Source organism: Anser cygnoides, chromosome 7, assembly GCF_040182565.1.
Source record: "Anser cygnoides isolate HZ-2024a breed goose chromosome 7, Taihu_goose_T2T_genome, whole genome shotgun sequence".
NCBI classification, from domain to species: Eukaryota; Metazoa; Chordata; class Aves; order Anseriformes; family Anatidae; genus Anser; species Anser cygnoides.
In genome coordinates, this window is record NC_089879.1 from 10,608,421 (window position 1) to 10,636,128 (window position 27,708).

At 38.3% G+C, this 27,708-nt stretch overlaps 1 protein-coding gene across 4 annotated transcripts in view; it reads right to left on the minus strand.

The window, feature by feature from the left end:
* Window positions 1-27,708, minus strand: part of SHOC2 (SHOC2 leucine rich repeat scaffold protein) — a 66,962-nt gene continuing 39,254 nt past the window's right edge. For all 4 annotated transcript variants that reach the window (XM_048060591.2, XM_067000667.1, XM_067000668.1 and 1 more), the window contains exons 3-9: window positions 26,311-26,448; window positions 13,878-14,008; window positions 10,227-10,415; window positions 8,675-8,797; window positions 6,465-6,602; window positions 5,849-5,966; window positions 1-4,661 (exon numbers count right to left, since the gene is read on the minus strand). In XM_048060591.2, the coding sequence (XP_047916548.1) occupies window positions 4,453-4,661; window positions 5,849-5,966; window positions 6,465-6,602; window positions 8,675-8,797; window positions 10,227-10,415; window positions 13,878-14,008; window positions 26,311-26,448 (1,046 nt within the window). In that variant the 3' untranslated portion in view covers window positions 1-4,452. The remainder of the gene's footprint in view (window positions 4,662-5,848; window positions 5,967-6,464; window positions 6,603-8,674; window positions 8,798-10,226; window positions 10,416-13,877; window positions 14,009-26,310; window positions 26,449-27,708) is intronic.

The following is a 27,708-nucleotide window of genomic DNA, read 5'->3' on the forward strand; positions in this document are numbered from 1 at the left end:
TCATTTACAAATATACTATTTATAACGAATGCATTGATACAGAATGACTCTTATAAAAAAGCAAGGCAATCTTTTATATAGACATAACAATCAACATTACAATAATTCAGATTAAAAGTACATTTTTGTAGACTGTTTACACTCTTGTTTAGCTTGTAACCACAAAATTAGTGTGGTCTGGTATTTTTCCACAGCAAAAGTCCTGCGCAGTCCTGGTTAAGACCTAAACATCAGAATAATAAACATAATTTCTGATCTTTGCCAGCATAAAAACAAAAACCGCTTGCAGATACTATCGTTTGTTTGTAATTGTCCTTACTGTGCCTTGAAGTTCGTGTTGGGCAAATTACTGCCAACTGCAGATCTAATTAGAAGCTATTCTGGCGTGCTAATTTGATACAACTGAGGTGTGATACTGACTATATGAAAATTCTTTGTTGTATCCAGATACGAAGACGCCCCAGCCATGAGTTTGCACTGATTCAGAAATTTAAATTAAAAAAAAAAAAAGCTCTGATAAAGTTTTCTAATTTTTAAATAAAAAGTACTTTTCCAACTCCCAAGATTGGAGATCTTTGAATTTCAGGTGACACAATGGGTTTAAGTGCTAACCAGCCAGCCAGTCTGAGTACTACTTTACTAAATCATGTACAAACACGACCTTCAAGAAGTCTGAACATGCACTCACACAACACCAGCAAAAGATGGACAAAATCGCAGAGAAAACCTAAAATCCAGAAGAGGCACTGAAGCAAATATTCTACAGCACGAATCTCTTTCTAAAAAGTGGGCATGAATTTAGAAGTGTCCAATAACATCTGACAAACTACAAAGTGCCAATCACACAACTTTGTGACCCCACCTTTACATGCAGCACTTCCACTGCATTTTTACTAGACAAATTTGTTTAGGAAATTAAATATGGGATAGCCAGAAACATAACTTTAATAGTTTTATATTAGTTATACTAAAGGAAGTCTTTTTGCAGAGAATAATTACCAACTTTCTATTTAGCAAATTTAAATGCAAGATGTGACCAAAATGAACCACGATAGCATTTAAAGCTTCTTTTCGTTATTTAACAAATCCCTAATCTGCTTTAGACCTCATCAAAGTTCCATAATACCGTATAGTCTATAGTACAATAACTCAGCTTCTGTGAAGTCAAGGCGTGATTCAGGACAGTGTCTTTATAGACCATATGTATATGCACTTTTTTTTTTTTATGTACATAGGCAGACATACAAAATTGACATTTTGTCCATGGGCAAGCAATAAAGGTCATGATTTTCACCCCGAGTAAAGATTGTCACACTTCTCAATAACCCTTGTAAATTATTTTGAAGATAACAGTAGGGCAAGGAAGATTTAGAATATTTATTGTGAGTATCTGGGAATTGCCTGTTTCCCATCCTTATTTGAAAGGAGCCCTAAAGAGTTCATTTCACCACCTTGTCTACGCTTTCATACACATATAGATACACATATACATGTATGTATGTATGTATACATACACTTGTCAGGAGGAAGTTATTTCCATTCATACTTTAATTGATCAGGCCCAACAAAATACTTAAATGTTTATAAACCAGCATGTGTCCAACTGAATGTCATCAGGCATTAAATACAATTTAGAAACTGCACCAGTTAACAGTCCAGCATCCTGACAAATGCAGAAGTCTTATGTCAGGATATAAGACCGTTTTGAATGGTCAAAACAGCTGGATTTATATGGATCTGTGAATAGGTCTGGATATAAATCCCCGTATGTGCATATAGAGATCTATATGCACATACTCCCAAGCCATGCCACACATTTAATACCTAAACTTTAGGCTACTTTTAAGAACTTCATTTTTTTCTGACTTAATTTCTCTTGTACCAGAACTTCTCTCACACTGCTTTTATTCAAATCTCTCTTGAGACACTGAAAAAATAAGCACTCACCTCAGAATGTATAAAATTAAACTTCTAAAACAGGGTTCAGGATTATCTGGCACTGCAACAACCATACTAGTACAAAGATAGTTTGAAAAAATATCCTGTTTTTAATATAGTCATGAATTAAAACATAGCTTTATTTATTCCTATAAGTGTAATGAAAAGAATACTTTGTTTTTAAGCGAGTGTAACGAGCGCTATTTTGGTAGCCAACTTCTCCACAAGAACTTATGTGAGAGAGGGTCAGCTCCAATCATACAGTCATTAACCGTGTACCTTAACAAGGTGAATAATCAACATATTTACAAACTAAACAAATTAAATCCCGTCAGCTCTTCTAAAAATGGGATTGAGAAGCAGACAGGGAATGAGACCAAGATGCTTTAAAACACAAGGGGTCGCCACTTTAGTTTTAAGGAACCATATTACCCAAACCAGTTTCCCCTAGTGACCTGAGGGCACAAATACGGGTTTAGCAGTATATTCAATAATTAGATTACAGTCTTGAAAATATGCACTTCAGCATCTTCATATTTTAACACCTTAATGCTGAGAAAGATTAACTTCAGGCAGAACTGTAAGAAAACAGCCTTTTATAAACTTAAGTCTAAACTGAAAAGCTACAGTAGATGTAAAAAAAAAAGGGGGGGGGGGGGAGGGGGCAGAGAGAGAACGTGTGAGAAAGAAAAAAAATTACTTAGTAAAATCCAGTGACATCTACAATAGTTTTACAGCATGTTTAAGCCCTCTAAGGTTTTATATCTCCACCTGCCTTCCATTTAAAACTTACTCCTTGTTAATGAAAAGATGTAAGACAAAACAGAATGCAATGCCAAAAAAAAAAAAAAAAATAGATCAAGGCAATATACATAAGTAAGCATGCCTGAAAGCCAGAAATAACATTCCCCAAGTTTCTGCATGTGAAATAGATTTCTCATGGCATCGGCTGATTTTATTTTGTTCAAAAGATACAGTCCTCTAAGCCACGCTACCCCAGCAGCAACTCCAATGATTATAGACTGGACAGCTCTTCAGTAAACGTGGAATGCAACCGCCTCAAGCTCCTGCCCTCCTGGAAAAGGACAACCGGCCCTGCAAGTGCAGCAATAGTGTATATTTCCCTGAAGCATCTTCTGCCTTTTGAGCAACCAAGAAAGTCGTGATAAAACTGAATGTCCACTACTTACAGTGTTTCTCTTGAGCTATCAACGTCTATGCACAAATGAAAAAGGTGCCTCTTTTTTAATAGATCAGTTTAATACTGAAACAGATAGGATGAAGTTAAAAAAGAATAATCAAGATACTGAACTGAATATTTTGAAGCAAGTGCCCCAGCTGTGGGGAAAAGTGCATTTAGTTCAGCAGCAAAACAGCACAGTGTGAAGATATTGTGCTTGGACACAGAAGTTCCATAATGGAAGGAGGTACAAGGCAAGTCAAGATATAAAACCATAGTACATTGTTAACCAACCTTAAAACTTACATATATTGCAGTGTTTAAAAGTAAGACACATTCATTTATTGTACAAGGACTAGAAGGAATCCTTAAAATTGCCCGTTGTAGTTTATGACTCAACATTGTAATAAAAATGTACATATATATTATTTCCTTGCCACTTAACTGTTCTGTTAGACCTCACGGAATCGTTACTTCACAACATGAAAACCGCTCTTCACTGAGGATACTCAATGATTTTACCAATCTCAAAAGGTTTACTTGTGCTAGAAAAGACCAACCGCAAAAGGCTCAGTTCAGATATGTTATGCCTGCAACTGATAACTCAGGGAAGCAAGACTTAGAATTCAAGCTTTTTTTTTTTCTTCCTTTTCTTTTTGTTTTGACTGCATCCTTTTCACCTGCCAGTTGTTCTGATGAGAATATGTCTTTAGTATACAAACCAGTTGATAAAAATTCATCAGCAGAGGCATATAAATTCTAGATATGATTGATTAAAACAGAGCAAATCAAAATAAAACAAAATCCAGTGATTTACTCTGACTGTAAACAATATAAAAACACCATTTGCTTCAAATCTCAAAATAAGTTAAAAGAAAATCCCAACCTCAGGACACATGACCCTTTCAGGCTTTGACACAAAAAAAAGAGGGAGTAAAACAGAAAAGTTCATTATATAAAGGTTACATGTTTCTCTTAACTGAAAGTAAATCTAAGCAAAACTATTTTTGTCCCTTAAATTTGAGTTCATTGGCAATTGCTTTAAATGAAATGGCATTTCCAGATTACTCAGACATCCATCCATCAAATTCAGCAAAGAAAACTTAGACAAGCATTTTTACAGAATAAAAAAAATCTAAATGGCTATGATTCCTCTATTAGCAGAAACACATAATGCAGTCTTAAATTCGCCTTTTTATATTATTTATATATTTATATATATATAATATAATATAAACCACATATATTATATTATATTATATATACATATGCAGACAATTACAACATTAATGCAGTTTGTATTTTGTACAGTGTATTGGACAATCCGATTAGCATCAGACCATGGCACGGTATGGTCCCTGCATTTTTAGGAACTGAATGATGAAGGAGGGTCCTCCTGCAACAATCTGAGGTGGAAGGTGGCTGAGCGGGCAGTTCTCAATACTCATTATTGACAGTTTGCTGCAAAGAGCCAGCTCAAAGGGAAGGCTGTGCAGATTGGGGTTGTCATTCAAATACAGTTCTTCCAGATTCTCCAGTGTACCTGGTTAAAATAAAATAATACAAAGAGGTATGGTTTGGTTCATGCAGTTTTTAACTTTTAGACAGGAGCTCTTAGTCCACTTGGAGACTCTTCGCAATATAAAATCTAGAGTCAGTTTCTCATCTAAACTTCTAAACTGCAAGTTTTTTTTTTCACCATTATCTAAACCGGAGCCACACCTACATTAGTTTTCCCATGAAAATACTGATTACAACATCTCCCTCAGAGAGCAACTGAGAATACACAGAATAAAACAACTGACAGAGATTTCACCTTCACTGTTCAGCTTAGCGCTTTGAAATTGCAGTCAACATTGAATAACTCAAATTAGAAGGGCCTAGAAACTACTCATGCTCATGGTATCTATTATCTCTAATAAAATATCTATACCCTACCTTTTACACAACCTATTTATTACAGACCTGAAGCGGTAACTGTAATGTGCCACAGGAATATATACTTTTGAAATACACTCGAAACATACAAGTCCTTACAACACGCCCCACCTTCCCATCTTTCATACCATACACTTCTTCTATAATCTAACAAAATATTTCATTCCCCTTGAGAGAAAGAGTAGCAGCCAGGGCAGGATGTCTCAAGTAAACAGAAAGAATAATTCTATTTCTCCCCTACTTTCTGTAGATCTCCCTGCTTAATTTTCTTATCTCCTCAAGGTGAAATACAGCATGATGCATTACAAACGGAAGTGTGTGCAGAGGAACTATCACCAGAAACATTTGCTTCAGCTGTCTATACCTTACACAAGGCACAAGGCTTTTACCTACACCATGGAATTAGAATAGGACTTGTGTATTTTCTAACACTGACCTCTTTCCAAGAAAAAGAATAGTTTTATGAGGTGATCAATAGCATGCAGCTTGTGGAAGAATTTGAGGATAAATGGCATCTCACCATTTCAAGTTAGCGTGCATTTGGCAGCTGTCTGCAGAACAACTCAAAAAAGCTAGACCATTCATTTCACTACAGCTTGCTGAGGTGAGATAAGTATCATACACTTATAGTGCTTTTTCAGTGGCACATCTTTCACATCAGGTTGTGTATACTGGAAGTTTCGCATGAATTTTGTAGCTCTACTTGTGAGCACAGTAGATGCCTATCTTCTGTGTCAGTAACTACTTTTGCTCAGCCACACCGCATAAAACTATCAAAAAAATAGGTCTTACCAATTTCCTCAGGAAGGTGTGTGAGAAGATTCTCTCCAAGCCCAAGGTGCGTTAGATTGGTAAGGTGACCAATACCTCTTGGAAGGGTGGTCAACTGATTATTAGTCAGAACCAATTTCTAAGGAAAAAACACATTTTTAAAAGTTAACTTGTGCCTTAAAATAACAGCAAAAAACAAGATACATGGCTGATAACATGGTGGTTTCTATCTCCAGCATTTGAACAAAAAATTTCTACATCTCAACATTTCAGAACTCTACTAGGCATCACTTAACATAACAAAAATATAACAGTACTTAATATTAAAACACGCACTTTCCATCCTAAACATAAAAGCTTTCATGAACATGACTGAAACCACAGAAGCTATTCCCGTTGTAGTATCGTACTCACGGCGCACCACAGTAAAACTCTTTAAAATTTGTTTGTTCAAAATCAGCTGATGAATCTGGGGAAGAACTAGTGGGGACAGATTGGGGAGGAAGTTGTGAAAGATTCTTAACTTTTGGTTCTATATCCATCCAGAATAGTTTCCCTCACCAAACTAGCTGTAATTAAAACAGTATGGTATAAATAAAGGATATAAGATGTTTATCTCTGCCAATTATTGTTTCACCTGCAGATCCTTGAGGTAAGCTATTTCATTTGGCAAGGATTCCAGTTTGTTTTCCTCTAGATCCAACTCTCGGAGTTTCCGTAGATTTCCAATTCCATGGGGAAGTTTTTTTAGGAGATTGTTTGACAATATAAGAACCTTCAAAAAAAAAAGAATTTCAGCAATGCAATAAGCAAACAACAAGACAGGCTATGTTATAAGATAGTAAGACAGGATTCAAGTAATGAAGTCCAAGATTCAGACAAAATTATGGTAGCAAACTGAAAAAACTAAAACACCCAAATCAGTGATTACTTTAAAAAAAGTCTGTAAATGGTACAAATCCACAGATCAATGGCAGAATTATTTCAAATATTATTTTACAGAATAACAATAAATGTAAACCAAAACCAGAGAACATTTATTTCTGCAAAGAAAGAAAAACTATTTTTTCATGGGCTTCCCTATCATTTTGTAATCCTTCCTCATAGCTATCCTCAAACTCATATTTTACATTATTTGCTGTGTTTACAAGGTCCGCCTTGAAAAGCTGAGTACTTTCTTTTCTCCCCGTGTCCTTTTGAGTAGGAGTAGCAGCAAGTGAACGTACAGATCAGAGCACCTAAGCAGAACACTGTGTAGATATCTATTGGCTTTCTAAAATGGTCTCCTACCACACACTCACCCCTACTAGAGTATTATCTTCTCATGTTTCTCCTTCTTTCTAAACTGAATTATAAATATCCTACGTTCAGCAAATGTATCCTCATTTGCGATGTCAACTGACAAAGTTATTCATTGAGCCACAAGTTATACTAGTCAACCATTTTGCTTCAGACAAGCCTAACAGTCCTTAGAAACAATCAAGCCTCACGATAACACAGTGAGCAGTAAGGTAATCACTGATTAAACAATGCCATTATCTAGTTATTTAACACGGCAGGCAAAAACAAAAGTGTGGAAGAGCACCCAGTGCAGAGGCTTATCCCTGCTAGGCTGGACAGTTTCAAATGCCAAGGTTCAACAATCTCACTCTCACTAGCTTCGTGGAGCCTGGAAACACTGAAGGCAGAAACAGAATCAAAAACAAGGACAAAATCAAAAGTGAAAATCAAAATGAATAAAAGCCAAAAATTTAGCATTGGAACAAGCAATATTACAGTGGCCTTCCTTTATGTGTTAAGATACACAACGGTAAGAATAATAACGCTCTAATCGCATATCCAGAAACAAAGGCAGGAACAGAAAATATTACCTACACACACGGCAGCTGACTTAGCACTGCTGTGGGAACCTTCACTTTTGTGTAAACACTGCCCAAATAGCTCTTTGTATTTGATTCTTTAATTACAGAGAAAGATAGCACTAATGGTTTTGTGGACTGCGCAGCTCCCTAGCTTCGGCAGCTAGCAGACCACCCACAAATCCAGCTGTCAGAGATTACCAACTTCCCAGTCCAATCAGCCCAAGCCTTAACTTAAAGAAAACTGGGCTGCTAAAGTGCTATAGCTCTGCTGTATCAACTTTGCCTCAGACTAAACAAATGATTAATTATTCAGAGCAGCAGCCACACTGAAAACTTGCAATTTCAAATATACTGTTTGCTGTTGCACTTTAAGAGACTTTTCCCATTGGCTCACAGAGGTTGTGAAGTCCCCTAATAACATGTCAGAGCTGCCCCAACAAGCACCTCTATTCTTATGTCCCTCCAAGACAATTAAGTTTGACCATCTCTGCTGATGGTACCTTGAGAAACAGGTATAGAGGACAAGACAGGTGTAGTTCATGATTTCCGTCTACAGAGCTCTTACCCCTTCAGGGCTGAGGAGAATTCCCACCTGGCTGCTTACAAGGTTCACAGGGCTATGTTCAAGATGCTTCTGACTAAAGACCATTTCATTGTGTTTTTCTGATCCCCTCTGTTCCCATGCTGATGCCTCCAAGAATTAAAACTGAGTTCAGAGCCATTTAATTTCCAGCAATAACTTTCCTGTTGAAAACTTTTCTTTCTATATAATTAAAAATACGTATGCAATAACCCTTTGTGCACATTCATCTACAGTCTGAAGAAGTTCACGACAACCATAAAGAGATCAAATAAATCTGTTTAAATGCCATACCTACACGCATTCGTTTGGCCTTATTTGACCCCAAATAACATTACCTATACCTGGAGTAGAAAATGCTTATTTGCAGGGATTGAAGTAGCCCTTCATTTATACTCTTCTCACCTCAAGAGAAACAAGCCCAGACACATCCTCAGGGATTTTTGTGAGCTGGTTAGTCGCTAAGTTCAGTTCTACCATACTAGTCCAAGTTCCAAAGTCCAGCGGGAGAGAGGTCAGCTGATTGTCCTGTGATTTAACATATCAAACATTTAGGGTCTGCATTTGCAAGATGTCAACAAGGCATCTGAGAGATTAAACAAACATTATGGCTTATAAAATACTTCACAACAAAATAGTAGATAATTAAATCAGAAGAATAAAAAGGTGACAACTCCCTCCCCCTTTTTTTTTTTAATTCCTCAACATAAACAAACATAATAAGCAGTCCCAACCTATAGTTACAATCTACAGTTGATTCTATGTTACTAACACGAAGTGTTAAAATCAGAAGTATGTATTTCCCAATATCGCACGTCCCAGTAGTTAAAACATTTTTCCCTTTCATTGCTGAATACAATGGAGAGAAAAAAAGGACGGAGAATTCACCATAACTTGCAAAGTTGCTATCAGCAATGCTGAAATACTAAAAATATATAGAGTTTGATTAAAAAAATAATAATAATAAAACTCCACCACCTCTTCCAACCATTTAACAAAAAAAAAAAAAAAAGGTGAGGTAGTTACAAAACAACGAAAGCAAAGACATTACTCAAGGCTCTGACTACGTGGCTGTGCGAGCTGGGACACAGGGAACAGCCAGCAGTGCTCCATAGCTCAGTCTGAAATCAACAGATACACGTGGTTTAGGAGAGGTGGGGAAGAAAAAATAAGAAAAAATAAGAAAAAAAACAATAGAAATATACCTTAATGGCCCAGAGTAAAATAATCTGAAATTAATCTAAACATCCTACCACTCAAAATGCTCCTATGATTTACATCAGACACCATAGATTAAAAAAAAAAAAAAAGTCAAAGTCCTGGTAAACATGCAAAGTTAGATGGATACGTGCTACAAAAAACAGTAATAATGAAAACTGAGAATGCATGTGTGCCAACATATTTCTAAGATAGTTGCTGAGCTTAATTTCTGCTGAAACTTTTTTTTTTTTAAATAATTTGTTTCAAGAACTTAAACCCATTTATTGAAAAATTTCATCTCTATTCCCTGGTTCTCTTCACTCTCTGTTCTCTACGTGTTCATAGCACAGATTTAAAGGTCCTTTTTCCTGCATGTTCTGAAACTACTGCAAACATCCTCCAAACTTAGGTTTTAAAAGAAAACATCTTAAAAACATTACATAATTTTGTTTTACATAAGTTGCAATACATGCTCACATCTTATTTGATGATTAGAAAACTTTGCAGCCCACTTTGTTACTGTTCAGACTCCAGCAAATGTGACAAAAGATTAACTACCAAAAATACAGACAATTCAATAACATTTTGACAGTACATTTTTAAACCAATCCAGAATGGTTTCAATGTCTAACAGCAGCAGTGCCCACTTGAGCATGATAAATTCATTCCTTATATCGTTAGGCTTGCCAGAATTCAGGGAATAGGGAACAGTGCTCCTCATTGATTTTACAAACAGCAGCATGTTTCTGTGCCTCACCTTCATGTTCAGCTTACTTAATACTTTAGCTCTAGAGAAAATTCCAAAGGGGATTTTATTGATGCGGTTGTGCTCCATATTGAGAGAGTAGATTGTGGAGAACTGGGACGGGCCACCCACAGGATAGGACTGGAAGCAGTTCCTGGCCAGCGTTAAACTAGTCAGTTTGACAAGGCTGGATAAAAGACCCTGCAGAGAGAAGAAAACCACCCGGGAACTTAGGACAGATTTATTTGAATACAGCTCTTTTCCTTCACGGGTCTAATTAGAAATGCTTCCCCCCAAAGTCTATCCCCCAAATACATGTTGCAACACACAGAGCAGGGTTAAATTTGATAAAACTTCCATCAACAGCAATCTCCCCTCACAGCCATCAACCTTTACGTTATTTCCCGTTTTCCTTATACACTGGTATATACAAAAAAGCAAAGACGCCACATTTGAAAGCACAAGTTGAGTAGGTTTTGCAACTCTTTTATCCTCAGAAAGGAATTTTTCAATCACACCTTGCTACCACTTGGGCAGCTCTGAAGCCCAGGCGGCAGGCCCAGCCAGCAGCATGCCCCCATCGGACGTCCTGGCTCTGGGGGATGCACAGCCCACGGCGCTGAGCTGCAGATCACTTAGCTCTGAGCTCTGCTCACAACTCAGAGCGGGGCCCAGAGAGGTACCAACTGCACACACTGCTCTTCAAACAGGTATTAGATACCTCCTTTGGAAATTGCTTTGAAAATCCCTTTTTTTTTCCTCCTATTTCCAAAATATTCCTAAATAGTTATCACTCCACCTTTCTCTTCATCCCTCTTCAGAAAGGAAAAGCTAAACTGGAGCTAACCAGGTGGCAATGGTTGCCCGTTGAGTGCACAGCCTCATCGTACCCCTCCTCACCAGCTAAGCTGACTCCGAAATCTCAGCAGCACAACCGTAGGGTTTACCCGTTAGTTACGTGCCAAGCACGTTGCTGGAACCACGGGGATAAATAATGAGAGCTAAATTACTGCTGAAAGCGTCACCTTTGCTTATTACCATGCCAACTTGAATTCAGCCCTATTTGCTTAAGTATTGCAGGAATTGGAGATTTATGTGTGGCATTACGTACCATAAATAATGCAACATCTGCAATCAGGAAAGAGCCGTAACAAGATAAAGATTCCGACCGTACTTCTAGTGTCAGTCTTTCCGGATGGCGATTACAGTGCTACATGCACTGTAAAAACTTTAAGAACATGGTTTTGCTGCTTTCACCAGGAAAGCTTTGGTCAGTTTTCTCTTCTAAACTCTTTACTAACATTGCTGTAAGTAAAACGGGATTAAATAGGGAATTGTCTACATGTCATGGCTAAAATTTTTAAGCATCAAAATACAATTCTGGGGGCATCTCAGTAAGCATCATTAAAGCAGGTTTCCCTCTGAAGACAAAATAATGGATCTATAAATCAGTATTAGTCATTAAAACCTTATCATTTACTAATACAACCTCTGAGTAGGAAATACTGCTTCTAGCTATACTTTACTTAACTGATACTCTTTGTCCTAGGGTTAGGCAGTCCCTGAGCTCTGTTACAGAAACACTTTATGGCTTCAAATGCATCTTGGCATTTCCTAAAGCCATTTTTTCAAGTCTGCATCCATACAAAAAATATTAAAAATGTTAGCTAATATACTCTAATAGCCTAGAGTAATTAAACACATTTGAAGGGAAGCAAGAGAGCTTTGGCAGTACAAAAAGAGCAATGCTCTTATGTCTGTGAAAACTGTGGCAGTGCTGCCTTCTCCCAACCCACCCTTTTAAGATAAAATATTTATTAGGCATTGTGTCAGCAGCCTCAGCTATGTTTTGAAATTCCAAAGTTTCTTCAACAAATACAGTTCTTTGTATTATAGCAAGGAATGCTTTATTTTAAGCTGATTACATTATAAATGATACACTTCTGCAAGGTAGCTGCTGAGGTGGTAACAAATTATTGGCAAATACGTGAAGAAGTCAGCACAGTCTCAAATAGTTTTGTATTAGGACTGAACATATTTTAAAAACAAGCAATCATCTTCACATTATCTTTTTGTAATTACACCATAGTTGCTTTTATAATATGTCTGGGTGGGAAGGGCTAGCTTAGTTCTCATTTTAAAAGCAGCCTGGTGGCTTTCACTCAGTGGCATTTCCTTAAATGATAGTTTTATCCAAACATTTATTAAATTCTTTGTCTTCAGTCTATCATTGCTGAGTTTAAAAATTTATCTGAAAGAAAAAGGTCACGACATTTTGTTACTATGAATACTTTGCTAACTCCAAATTTAACTATAAATGTATTTATTTTTTTCTTGTATGTATAGTTTTATATACCTCTTTGATGCTAGTGATTTATAGAAATCTCTCTTTTTTTCAGCTTAGGAAAGCAGTTTGGACCACCATTAAAACAGAATAGAATGTAAACTCAAGGCTTTGTCTTGCAGCTTTAATCTCCAAACAATTCTAAATCAATGGAAGAAACATCCAAAATAAGAATAAATCACATCAGATTTTTTTCTGTTGTCCAAGCAATTCTGCCCAGGCACTAATGCTTCAATTCAAACGTTTCCTCTAAATGTTTACTAGCACCAAAAGCATGCAGTCGAGCATCTTACAATCTGCTGCCCTGAGAAATCAGTCTCAAGAAATTATGAAAAGAAAAAAAAAAAATAGGATGAAATGTATAACCCAGCAGTATAAATAGTTTGAAAGTATGCAGACACCAAAACTGTATTGAAAAAACGGTCTGTAACCAACTACCACACCTATCCAGGACTGTGAAACTGAAGGCCAATGAGGCGAGTTTCAGGGAATTTCTGAGAAGGAGTACAGACAAATATAAAGATGCACTGGGGACTAGGACTTGTGTCTCCACCTCAGCGTTAACAAAGCACTCCATTCAGGAAATGTGTTGCTTGAAGAGACTGAAAAGGTGACTCCAGAACTTCTAACAATGAACTTTTTCTTTGCTCCCACACTAAGCTTGTAGCAAGAGACCAGGGTAAAACAACCAAGTGCAACAACTATGAAAAGAAAACCGATTCTCTTCCCTGTTCTGTGATCCTTGCAGAGTTGCTGGAAACTGAAACATTATGCAAATTTTTATTTTTTTTTTTGTAACTTATGAAAGGTGCATCAATGAGTAGCTGGATGATACCCCACCAGTGCCAACAGTATATGGTTTTCCATGTTAAAATGAGAATGCTAAAGCCAAGTAAGTAGCTGTAAGCACACTTTATTCACTCTCTTAAAGGTCATTCTTGCCTCAATTCGGGATAGTTATCCTTTTTTCTTTTTTTCTACTTCTACTTCTTCCACGAAACACCTTATACGGCTCAAATGATGGGAACCTGGGCTTCTTAGTTAAGGTTTCCTGAAGAGACTCAGGACAGCCAATTTAACCACATGTACTGCTCCTACTCTTGACGGAAGTTGTGTGACATAGGCATATCTAACTACTATAGAAGAACTTAATACGTACAGAATTGCAGTATTTCATGTTACACATGTAGATTAAAACCAAAGGTATTCCTCAGAGTTGCGAGGCAAAACGAAATGATTTGACATGTTCCAAATCCTCTACAAAACAAAGATGCCTTACAACGTATTCCCTCCCAAAACCACTCCCCTCTAACTCTCACCTCTGGCAAAGTAGAAATGTTGTTGTTCTCCAGATTCAGTTCATCAAGTTCACTGCATTTTGCTAAAGACTTCGGAATTGCTGACAGCCTATTGTACCTCAGGCCAAGACGACTTAGACTGGACAGATTTCCTAGAGGGAGGAAACAGTTATTAATACATCATTATATTAACACCAAGGAACAGAAAACGGTTTGACTTCTGATTCTTCTGTAGTCTCACACTTTACACTTCAAACTTTTCATAGGGTGAAATGGAGCTGTCATCCCCAAACAGGACATTCATAGCTTACCGTGCTTTCCAATGCTGACATCAACAATGCAGGAGAAGTAATTGTACATGCCGCACGTTATTCTTAACTTGTACATGATACAGTAAGCAAGGAAAGGAAAGCTACATCCTGTTGCAGAAGTATTCCATCCTGATCTTTCTACCAAAGAACTCTGTCATTTTCAATATCCCCAAAATAACTTCTGTTTTTCAAAAAAATTTACACACAGCATCACTGAATGCCATGACTCATATTACCAGAATTTGGGCATACTTCACACAGCTTAGGTTCTGGCAAAACAATTTCCTCTACAGGGGGCGAAGGGTTGTGGGGGAAAACCACACAACACCAAGACTTTACTATCCTCCAAAAGCAACACAGTCTTAAAAAGTGATGATGGGGAAAAAAAAAAAAAGTCTTCCAAGTTTTTCAAATGATACTGAGGGAAAAGTCTGGGAGAAGTCCGCAAAAATCTGGACAATAGTGCTTTAAAAATATTTCCCAATATTGCCAGGCTGACAGTCCCAGCTGATCTGTATTTCTGTCTAAAGAAAAAACCTTGAGAAGCTTGCATCTTGAAAATTTCCTATGTGAAGATCCCTTTAGCTCCAACCTTTAACAGATAACAAGCACTCAAGGCCAAAATCAAGTGCTTAAGGATGTCTTTGACCTATACAGTCCTGGGGCATTTGGTACTCTCCTGCAGGTAATAAGGCACGGAACTTCTCTAAGAAGTCATCTGACAAATAGTATACAGAACAGTGCAAAGCCTTCTGTCTCATCCATGTGTTTAGAAAGCATGTTTGTGCACATGTATGTTTCAGCATCAGAAGCTTATGAACAAATTCACACGCTTAGTCTTTGCAAAACATTCACTATTTTAGACTGTTTCACATTTTGACAACCACTCGTGGGACAACCTATTTCTTCTGCATATTGAAGTACCAGAAAGATACACTATAAAAGGAAGAGAAGATTCAATTGTAGCAAGAATAACCAAAATATTTTTAAAATACAAATAAAAAATGAAGGGAGCCTTATACGTATAGTCTGAGCGATTACTCATGCACTGAAGGATATAATAATGTCTACATATATGAACTTCTACAAAGGTTATCAGAACACAGCAAATGAAGAAGCAAATTAGTGTATGAAATGTGCTTGGAAGCAAGAGATGAATCTAAAAAAGAAATGGAGAATGAAAATTAATAGGAATAGCATAATGAAATTCACTAGACAGAGGAAAAGTCTGAGCAAAGGAAATGGCAAAATACCTCTTCCTTGAATTCCTCTGGACTGGTCAAAATATACTGTAAGAATTGACCCTAAATCATTGAGCAGCTAGACTGGGAGCGTACCTAACAAAAACTGAAAACTGGAAATGCTGAATGATTCACTGTAGTTACTAAAAAGGAGATTCATAAGAACAGTGAGAGGCAAAAGTCCAAAAAAGCCTTCCATAGAAAAAAATTTCCAGGTCTTACAAATCAAGAAAAAAAAGATGACAAATTTTTCAGTGTGTTATCTACTGTCTAGCTAACAAGCTTAGCAACAAATTTCACTTGGTATTGTCAATAACGAAACAAAAGTTTAAACAACAGGTAGCCACCTGGAGCTGCTTAACTAACACCATCTCCCACTGGGATTTTTATAAGTGCTTTCTTTCTGAGCAAGTCTACAGTTTACTTTGACAGAAGCAGCGAAATAAGTCTTCCCCCTTAACCAAAAAAGGCATTCAAAATCCAGGGCTACCAATATTGCTCTCTGATGCACAAATTGTCATATTTTGGTTTTAAATCCTACAGCACATATACACACACAAAGCAGAATACTTAAGACCTGCTTTGAACCTACAATCCACTAGTATCAAAATGCGCATTCATGGACAAAGCATGAAAAGCATTTCATGCCATACTCAGCAAGATCCGTCCATACAGGACACCGGCCTCGCTCCACAAGATGCGCATCCTATTGCAAAGCACCACGATCATTAGGATTCGCTGCTCTACGATGAACAAAGCACACCCTGATTGTGTTTCTCTGAATTAGTATTTAACATTACTTACAAAACAAGCGATAAACTTTACACAACATAAGATGCTAATTTATTTTTTTCCACTACTTAAACCTTGAGCTGGATGCTGATCTTGATTTTTCGGGCACTCTCAAGGAGAACAAAGAGGGCCCGGCTCGAGCAGACAGCGTGATGCCAACTGTTGCTTAGCAATACAACGTCGCTGCGCCGATTCCAGATTGCGAGCACAGGTTGGATGGCTATGGCTCCATTCCCACCAGCAACGTGGCATTTGAGAAAAACAAAACAAGGCAGCTGTTACAGAGAGTCAAATTATGCCTTAATTTTCCAGGAGAGAATGATACACATTGGTTGTCTTCATAGCGTTGTCAGAAAGGAGGCATAAGTAGCAGCTTTCAATACAATTTTTATCATGAATAGCATTTCTCAAATAAACTTTTGTTTTCTCTTTTGCAGAAATCTTTCTCCTCCACAGGAAAGGCATACCACAGGAAAAGCAGAACACACATCCTACGTGTCCTACCTTTTCGTGACTGTTTTACACAGCACAGCAATAATACGGTTAGTTCTTCCTGGGAACGGCAACACAAGCAGCATGATTTCAGCTGGAGCTTCACCTCCAGCGCCTCTCCTGCTCCTGGAAAGGCTGTCCTGCACCCACCGACCCAGTCAGCACAGGCCACCTTCTGATTTCAAGCCAGTTTTATGGCCAACTCATCGCCATTTTGTCTTGTGTCAACAAGACTCGGGTATTTTTTCATCCTCTTCAGTGTTCGTATTCATGCCTCACTGTGAATGTATCATAGTCGGCAGCCCCGATCGGCTTTTATTTTGGTAAGATTTGGCTTGTCCAGCATAGTCTTCTCTTCACAGAACAGGATGATCCTTATAGCTCTTCCCTCTGCTCAAGATGTTAAAACTTCTCCCTGTGCTTTTTTTTTTCCCCCAAAAGGCAAGCCTGCATTCTTCAAAACGAGGGTAGATTTATTCATTTATTTATTTATGCGTGTGTGTGCCATCAGGAAGTTTTGTCTCCAGACGTTTGCTTTTGCTGCCCAGAGCCGCAGCAATACCGCCAACCGGCAGCTGTCAGGGGGGGCCCAGAGGAGGCAGGGCCGAAGGCCCGCAGGCCCCGCAGCACGGCCTGCTGCCATCTTCCTCACCCCGCTCCCCAGCCACCTCACCGTCCCCGTGCTCCCCTACCTATTCTCCAGTTTAGCTACCGGTTTGTGATATGGCACCACATTAAGCCCTCAACTGGCATGCTGTCAGGCCGAATCTACCGTGCCAGAAGTGAGGCGCGGAAGGTACCAGCTGATCACGATCAGTTCGGGCAGTCAGACAATCAGGATCATCTGCGGCTGTACTTTTGTCACCGAAACCATACCGCTGTGGTTCCTCTCCAACAGCCCCTTGCAGGCAGGGTGACTCAGAAAACGCAGCACTAAGTGTTCACGAATGTGACAGTTTGATAACCACAACTGAAAAGCAGCTACTGGCAGAAAAAGCAACAACTAAAAACCCTTCCAAGAGTTTTTCTTAGGAAGCCCATTCCAAAAAAAGAGCTCATAAACTCAATCACCCCGTTCACAGGTAATTCTCAACATCATACTAAAGTGGACCTAAGCCCTGAACTCACGCCAGGCACAAGGAAGTCACTGTACAATTGTCTTAGCTCAACCATTTGCATGAACAGTCACTCTTAGGAGTCACTTTTCACACAGCCACCTTTGTAGCAATTGCTTCAGTCATATTTTATTACAGGCAAGACGTACTGACACCCATCAGCAGGCTTCACCTCGCCCGGCGTGACACCCATCTCGCTGCACTCAGTTCTGAAGCGCCCTGAGCGCAGAACTCCCCGTCACCTCGCTGCGGAGAATACCGGTCTCTCTTAATTTACACAGAAATTAATTAAAAGTCACTTGGAAGCACGTAAATCTAAAACCATTAAATTAAATCCTGCTATTACAAATGGGACTCTAGTTTAAATTAAATTCTTTATCAAAGATACCTCACAAACGTTAAAGAAAAAAACCCAGTGCAAAAGAAGGGAAGACTGAAATAAAGCGGAAAACCATGCTCACCTAAACACGCTTTTTAGAAAGACCACTTGAAGCAGTTCTCTAATTAGGAGCAACATCTCTTCCTTGAATATGTCAAAATCAAGAGAAATGGGATCCAAAGCATTAAATAATAGAAAGAAATCCAAATTCCTATTTCAAAGTCTTACCAGCACCATCTAAAGGGGGTGACAAATGTTCTTTTTTCTGAGATTCATCACACCTCTTTCTCTCCCTTCTTCAGTTAAAATAATCCTTCAAATTCACTATCCTTAGATGAAGGGTCATTACTTAGTGCAAAATATTACTGTATCGTTACTAAAACGTGGAGCAATTTGTCTGATTTATGCAACTTCGTTCATCAAGCTAGTTTGCCAGTTGCTTTTTCCTAAAAATACCAGAAACATACTGATCAACTTAAAATATGTTTGCTACAGAAAAGCCTATTGCAGATAGTATTAACACGCAAATTTAACTAAAAGTGCTGCACACATCAAAAACCCTTCCCTTAAAGATTGCGATAATAAGTATACATGAACTTCAGCATGGAACAGATAATCACAAGACTGAACTACAAACATGGCTCACGAGTATTTTTGATGATCTAACTTTGATAAATATTCTTAGATTTCGATTTGACTAAACTCTGCATGCTGTAAGTAGCAACCAAAGAACTTACATTACTATACATTATTTCATACATCTCAACTCACTTAAATCACTAAGGAATTTTCTTCTAAGGGAGATAAATTATTTTGCCCACAAAAGGTACCAGATGTCATTGATTAGCCTTAAAACACCACATATCCTTAATGCTGTTTAAAATAACAAAGATGACAATATGGAAGAAAAAGTCACAAGAGGTTCAAAAAAATATTAAATTTAAAAAAAAATAATAATTAAAAAATATATTAAAAAATAATTATAAAATCCAAAGAAGGTAAGACCAAGGGCCTTAAGAGCTGAAAACTTTAAAGGAGAGACCAGGCAAACTAGATGTGGCCAACTATGGATAGAAATTAAACGCTGTTCAAACATTTCAGCAGTGCTCATAGCCTAAAATAGCCGTAAGGCAAACTAGAAGTCGCCTATATCACACTTTGTGCTTAGTACGTATTAATTTTTCCAGATGTCAGCCATATTCCATGACAATTATTGAACAGTTTCACAGATTTTTTTAGGTGAAAGGAGCTGTTGACATCATTGTCATTGACAATCTAACCTCTTGTCAGAAAGGAAAAGATTTCCCCTGATAGGTGTGGAGTAAAATGAAAGGCTTTAGATAAACCATTTTTATCTTCGCTTGCACTCTTGAAGCACAAACCATGCCTATGGACATCCAGCACTGCTAGAGAGAGAAGCCACTGGCCAGGCAAGCCATCCTGAAGAACATGATCTCAGTAAGCATGCTGCAGAGGAAAGCAGAACAAAATCCTACAGTCATTTCTCATCCGATGCTCATCTGAGATGTTTCACTCCTCTGCCTAATCACTGATGTTTCAGGAGAACTGCGGATGGGGACAGAAAGGTGATTTGGAGGACAAGGGGAGGCAACAAACCAGAAAAACTATAGAAAAGAAACCCCTCCTGATTAGTGCTACCAACTACCAAAGCCAAAGCATGAAATGCAATCATATTTTTTCCAAATGCAAAGGCACAGTAGGCTTAAGACTGCTGAACAATTCAAACAATTACAAGTTTTACTTGCAATCTCTGGATATTACTGCCTTAATAGCAAAATTATTCAAACTTTTCTTTCTGACCACCAGTACCTCTTGATGCATCAGACCAGTGTAGGAGACAGATTCAGACTCTCCAATTACGAGGTCAATAGCGCCCACCATTTTTTGTTCTGCTCAAACCAAAGTGCATTATGCTTCTTATGCAACTCTCCAGAGAAATCCTCCTTGAGAAATTCTCCAGTAAGGTGTTAATCTATTAAAAAATCTATCATCACTTTAAAATGAATCTCTACAACTCTTATCAAGTTAAATGCCATTTGAAGAGAGCAGAGATTCCTCTATTTTCAATCTAACAGTATCAACTAAAGACGGGTTTCCTTCATTATTTCAGGGAGACGAAAGCATGACCACTACTTGTTTTTCCAACTGTGATTCAATACCAAAATCACTGCAGAGTGCATGTGGGAAAGATGTAAGATGCTGGCAAAAACTGAGTGGCAGAGGCTAAAGTATCTGACATGTACTATACACAATACCTGTGTAAGGCAAGAGAGCACAAACAAGAGCGACATGTTTCTGAAACTGTCTCTAAGCCATGAAAATTCAACTTCCTTTAACATGTGTTCATCAAAATGCACTTAGCTAAGAGACCTGCTTGCCTTGATTCCTTTGAATCACTCTTCCTTCCTGCCTGCTTCTTACATATAAGATTATGGGCTTTTTCTTCCTACAGTATACAAATCACCCTGAAAATGCTGAGCTGCAGTTATAACGCATCTCTCCATACCGGTCTCTGCATCTCATTACCGTGTGATGGTATGCACATTGGCTAAAATAAACAGTCCCCATCCTAGTCTCACCAGAAAGAATATCTAACCAAAATACAAAATAAGAAGTATTTTCATAAATACAGATCAAATCAATAAACTCAAAATTAATAAGCCAATAGAAGCAGGCCTAATTTTTACAGAAGAATACATGTGTATCTAATTATATACCAGGCTTGCACTGAGGATTATTTATTGAAACAAAAACAGAAATTATAATTAGCTGAAAATGGTATGAAAACAATACAAAAACACTTGACTGCAACAGTCAAAAGCAACAGTTGGGACTTGCTCTGGATTATCAGTGAAATTGTTACATTTTTCTCAATTCATATTTCATACAACACAAACAAAGCACCTGAAATTTATTTCACTCGTTTTTTCTTTGGCAGTCTTACTTTCCTTTTCAACTGAGTATTAAAAACATTTATATAGATCTTGAATTTCACAAAAAAGTTAATCACCAAGAACAATGTATACCTAACTCACAAGTATCTTCTCTCCGGAAAGAAAAGCTCAACAGCCAACACCAAGAGAAGCAGCTAAGGAAAGGGAAAGCACACCCTGAAACTTCCCCTGGAGCCTGGGGAAGATTCAACAACGTGCGGCTCGCAAACTTCCTGGAGTTAGCAGCAACTGATACAGTTTTCTTCTGTGGAACCGTCATGCTGTCCTGGGAGCCTGCGAGCTTTCAGCATCCACAACAAGCTGTGCAAACACTGACACCTAAGCGTTACCTACCCATCGCAGTAAGGGCAGGCTGCTTTTAGTCCTTTGGGGGCTGGCGACTCACAGCTTTGCTCCATACCCTCCAGTTCAGCCCCCAGGAGACAGTGAGCAGGCACTTCCCACTTCCCACCTTCGTGCCACCCAGGATTTTGGGACAGTTTCACTGCTTTGTATTTACTAAATTTAGAAGCAAAGATGACAAGACTTCATCCCCTTTATGAGAACACCCTGAAAACCAGCAAAGGTTTGTAATAACCTGAAAACTGAAAGAGAAGAGTGGGAGCCGCTGCTTTCGAGGAGGTAGAGAGAAAGCAAGCTTATTGTGATTGCCAAATAGGAACAGAATCTAATTTAAATGCTCCATTAACAGCACAGTCCAAGAACAATAAGTGCTGACCAGATCTCTCCTCTCCTTTTGAGACTGGAAATGGTCTTTATCCTGAAAGCACTGAACGCTCGTAGACCCCGCCTGACCAAAGCACTATGTTACATGCTTCAATGTTAATGACATGAAGATTGCCATCCAAGCTGGTGCCTATCCTCTGCTCCACCAGGATGGCAAGAAATGGAAGCGATCAGCTGCGCGGTTCCTGAGCAGCAGCCCTGCCACCAAGGGCTGGCGGTGCTCGCCTGCTTCTCATTAAGACCAGAAGTTTCAGAGTGAGACTTCTCCAGCTTTTGCTAAGCCTGCAGTACTTTAAAAAATAAATAAAGTAGTTTCACTTTTCTATGGAAATATCTTTATGAGGAATTCTAGGGACCTAAAGGTGTCACAGCAACAAGTCGTACAACCCGAGCTGCATGAGCTGTGCTGCTCTGTTCCCAGGTTTTATCAACCACGTGCATAAAAGCAGAGCAGCGCTCTGAAGGTAAAGCAGCTAGCAGCACAGTTTGTAGCTCGATGTCAACAACAAAAGCAGCAAAGCTTCTCCCCAGAGTATTTGCTTTCGTGAAAGTTGTGATTTCAGCTCTGAGCTCTTCTGTCGTAGCGAAGGGCACGAGTTCTAGGCTTTGAATATGCCTCTCGTTCTCCTAACCGTATTTTAGGAACAGTGCCATGTCAGACACTGGAAAGTGTATCCAGTGACAGAATTTTTTGTGCTTTTAAAGCATCATTTTGGAACATTTACAACTGACTATTCTTTTTCATATTAAAATTTCTGTTGCCTTAAATGTCTATGAATATGCCACATTTGACTATAATCAAGCTGCACACGTAAACACATGGAAGTGGAAAATTACAAAACAGTTGAAGAATCTGGCTCTTTAAAAGCAGAAATTCAACAGAAACAAAATTACATTCTCAAACAAGCATTTCTGAGCTTTTAAATAAGAAATTGCAAACATTTATACGGAATGCTATAATAAAGTCTTCAAAAAGAGCGAACACTCACAGCGTGGTATGTGCAGCATAACATTTTCTAAGCTAGTTTAATCCAACGGTCACCTAACAGAAACACTTTCTTCTACCCCAAATTTGCTATCTCAAAAGTCCAATTATTAATTTTGATAATTCACCTCCTTGTTTATATCTTTTGGATAATCCCTCTTATTAGTGCACCAGGTACTTATGCAGAGATAAACCCCTGAAAGTAAAATCAGATTTTAATTCCCACCCCAAACCCCCCCAGAAAACACCCAGGGCAGGGGGGCAATCTGCAATTAAAGCACGGAGAAGCTAAGATCCCACTACGATTTTGATTCTAGGACTTGAAACTCTTGGAATGTGCTAAGCTGTTCCACAAAGCTCATTTTCCTTGCAGGAAGTGACCTAATATACAAAGTACTTTACAATTTTCAATCAACAGAGATACAGATATGAATGTATTAAGCCAATATCTGTAAAGCAAGACATTAGGTCACTTCCTGACAACTAATATCTAAAATTGACATTTGCTACTGCAAGAAGGCGTGCTTATGAAGCGTTAGTTGAACCGAGAACTTTGTATTTTTACAGAGTGGATATATTGGCTCTGCTACCTCTAATCACTGCTGATGCATAATCCCCTCCCAGCCACTCCCCTGCGTGTCACCCTTCGGCGTCCCTGCCTTCCAACGCCGCCTCGGCTCAGGAGGTACTGGTAGTTAGAAAAACAGCTTCTTAGTAGTATTAGCTTTTTATTTTTTTATTGGCAGGTCCAGGAACCTTTCTGTGGTAAAACCAAAACTTGGTTAGACAGAGCAACAGTAACTGTAAGCATTTTCCAAGTTTGTTTGTTTGTTTTTCACTTTTTTTTCTGTCAGGGGTGTCTGTTTGGGGGGGGTGGGGGGGGGTGGAAGTAGAAAACGAAAGGGGCTGCTGGTTTTTCAAAGCAGCTTGACAAAAACATCCCTCACGAGCAAAACCAGGCCTCCATCCGAAAGGTGTCAGCGGGGGAGGAGGGGACAGATCTGGCAGTAATGGAAAGTCTCTTCCACAACAGGAGGATTGTAGTGCATTAAATATTTATAACGAGCAAATGTGTTTGGTCTTTTTTGTACCAAGCGTGCGACCCCCACGCTGCTTCGAGTAAATTAGGGGAACACTGACAGTGCTTCTATACCAAGCATGCCAAAACCTGGCAGAGGGAAGGCGCTGCAAGACATGGCAGCTATGCCCAGCGCCAGGCAGGTATCGGCGGGCGAGGGAAGAGGCAGGAACCGGCGAGAGCGGCCGAGAGGCTGGGCAGGGCGTCCTGCAGCCCAGCCCCTGCGTCTCGGGCCGGGAGACGGCCTCGGTGTTTTTCTCAGTACTCAAATTCTCTCGCTGAACAATCCTAACCGCAAAGTAAGCTGTAATCTAAAAATCAAGCCACAACTTGCTTTAATGTTGAACCAAAACTGTGATGACTAAGAATTAAAGCCAATGCTGCTGAACTGGCTACGGCTGCCTTTTCTGTAACATGCATAAATGTAGGTTGATCATTATCATTTAAGTTGGAGCTCAACTTTTTTGCCTTAAGTTTCCAGTTCTGGCCATTTGTGAGCTACACTTTATGCGACACAAATACTGATCTCTGGTTTTCAGTTTTCACTTAAATGTGGTGCTCGGCTCCTAGACACATTCATCAGCACAAACAACAGGGATTTTCCAGTGGAACAAAAGCTTAACCAGTGCGAAGTTAAAGGCAGGAGAGTGCACTGTAATTATTCATCTGTCTTTGGTGGTTTGTTGAGCTACACAGCACTGATGTTCAGCTCCGATAAGCAGTGTAAAGAGACATCTGTGTGCATTTAAAAATAAATGACTTCAAAACACTGTAAAAACAATGCAATGGGAAAACAAAACAAAGAAAACATGCAGAAATCCAGTTTGACCAGGTATAAACTCAATGCAAGCAACCTACCTTTACAGTAACTTCCTAGAGAAATAGAAGAGTCCAAACTATCTTGACTGCATAGTCAGCAATCTCCTATCTATCACGAATGGCTTAACAGCTTAAGTAACTCTGTGCCTCTCACACCCAAGGACCTTTCCTTGTGTAAAGCAAGGAAGCTCAATGACTGCCAACCACTACATAACTCGGTACACCTTTGGCACCATCCAGTACAATGGAAACCAACTTGCCTAAAGACTTTTTTCCGTAATTAACAGCTTATCCAGAGAACTCTCTTCCTAAATATGAAATTTACAGTACATGTAAATTTTATTTAAAACAGTTTTCAGTAAGATTTACATAACAGCTATAGAAATAAAGGCTGCGCTTACAAACTGTGTAAGTTAGATGCAAATTCCAGATGGAAAGAGATCTCCAGAGTTTAAAAATACCATCAAAACAGGAAGAAAATTTAGCTAGAGTGGATAGTTCATCAATGTAAACTCCGCTCAAGTCAAACTTTCTAATCAAAAAGCCACAGCAACTACACACAACAATTTACTGCTAAAAGAAAAGCTGGAGTGTTTTTAAGTGGTTCTTCACTCTTCTGTTCATTCACTTCACTACGCATTAAAGAACATTAAACACTGCCTAAGTGATAACATATATTCTTTTGAGTATGTTGTGGTGACAAAGAAGGGCTTAAAATCACGATGGCCTTGGTTTTTTGTCTTTTTTTTCTTGTCTTTTTAAAATCACAGCATGCATCTTCTCCTGCCATCTGTTTAAAACAGATTAAATTAAATAAGAGAATCTCCTACACGAGATTCTGAAACTGACCAAAAAGCCTCCCAACCTCAGTCACAAACCCTCTGTATTTTATTGCATTGCAGAATAATTACTTTGTTGACTTGAGAAGTTTTTTAAAAAAATCTTTTTTAATTTTCTACCCAAAAGCATAAAGCAGACAGAATTCATTGAAAACATTTACCTTTTTGGTTTTATTTTCTTTTAGCCAAAGGTGTTAGTTAAAACTATCTGTCCAAGTATTTATCTTCAGCTAATACTCTTTTAGCCTTTTATTCCTTTACATGCTTAATTATATGAATTTGTCCATTCATTATAGATGAATTTGTCCAGTCAATGAATGGACATTCAATGAATGTCCATTCAATGAATTTGTCCATTCATTATAGAATGGACAAACAAGCTGCAAATACTTAGTCATGCTCACAGAACACCTTAAATCGGAGTTAGAAGTGAAGGATTTTTTTCTATATAAAACTCTCCTTCTTAGACAATGCTGCACAGACTCTGTGACACAGCTAAATTTAATAACATAACTCCAAAAACTAGAAACTACATTTAAAGTAAGATGCACACGTTGCTTCTAATCTCAATGGTGAAGTTGCCTTGAGCAGAACACCAGTCATTCTACAGCTGCCAACCAAGCACTTATTCGCAAATTTGCTCCTCTTACTGAACATTTTGAAATAGTGATTTGTTTTCCCTTCCCCAGCCTCCTTACATACCTATGGTTTCTGGCAGGTCCAAGAGCTCATTGTGCTGCAAGTCAAGGTTGGTGATCTGCGTGCAACTTCCAATCTCTTCTGGAAGGTGTTCAAGCTGATTGTGCGCTACATCCAGCGTTATGAGGTTACACAGCTCACCTAGAAGCACACAAGAAAATTAAAACATCAAGTTATTTAACGTACAGGTCTGGAGAGATTTTTCATGATGATCATAAAAATATATATATATATATATATATATATATATAGCTACTATAAAATTATAAATATAAACTCAGGCCTTAGAGCATCATAATTTTATCAGTAAGATTTAAAATCTGATTGACAATTTTTTTAAAAAACTTGGATAAAGCTTTTTATAGATTCTCTAAAGAAATCTTATTTATTGATTTTCTTCTAGCACTTCAAGCTGTGGAATTTGAGGAGTACAAAATCCATTCCTCACACTTGTTTCATGCTGACCAGAAGTTTAAAACCTCATGGAGTAAGTGGATTGTATTGAATTATGAGAAACCAAGATCTGCTTTTATGGCATAAATTATGTTCAGACACAAAATGAACGCTTAAGAGACATCAAAGTTATTTGGCTGACACCCTACAAAACTCATCCAAAGTCCGGAATGTTATTTTTAATCATTTTTAGTCATCAAGAAAAGGCAACTTATCATAAGAAGACTGTAAAAACTATTTATACAGATTATGATATAATATATATGTAAGCACAGGTATAGCCAATAAAAGTTTGAAATAAAAGACTTATCTGTTAAGCCTTAAAAAGGATAAAAGGATTCTACTTGCTTAGAGCTAAGAGCAGCTTTACTGCTGCTCTGTTTCATTCCTGACTCTTATGTACCAACTGAAGAGCACAACTAGGCACAGCTCTCTCTGTACAGTAGTTCCAGCTATTTTAACAACAAACGTTGCATTCTGAGCAACAGGTCACTGGATTTGCTTGAGAAAACATGCATGCATGCATGAACACAGGTACCAGGTACAAGTGCTCATATTTTTTGGATCTAATGGAGGTGAAATTAATGTAAATGATTTGAATAGCTTCAACTCTATCCAGTAAAGGTCACTGTATTTGTGTATCAAGAGCATCACTCAGTGAGTAACAAATTTGGAAAAGAAGCAAATTCCTTTTGAGGGATGACTGTCTATTTTTAAGCTTCAGTATTGTATCTTTGACATGATCCTTTAGGGATTTTCCCACAGGCTTGGCTTCGGCAAGTTCTGATACGTAGACTGTCTATATATTACATCATCAGCGGATCACAAATAATTTATTAAATTGTAATATATTTATGAACTCAAGACTCTATCCGAGCTGCAAGTGGCACAAACTCTTATCAAGGATCAGAAAACAGTTGTGAAAATCCAGCCAAAAAAAGAGTCTAT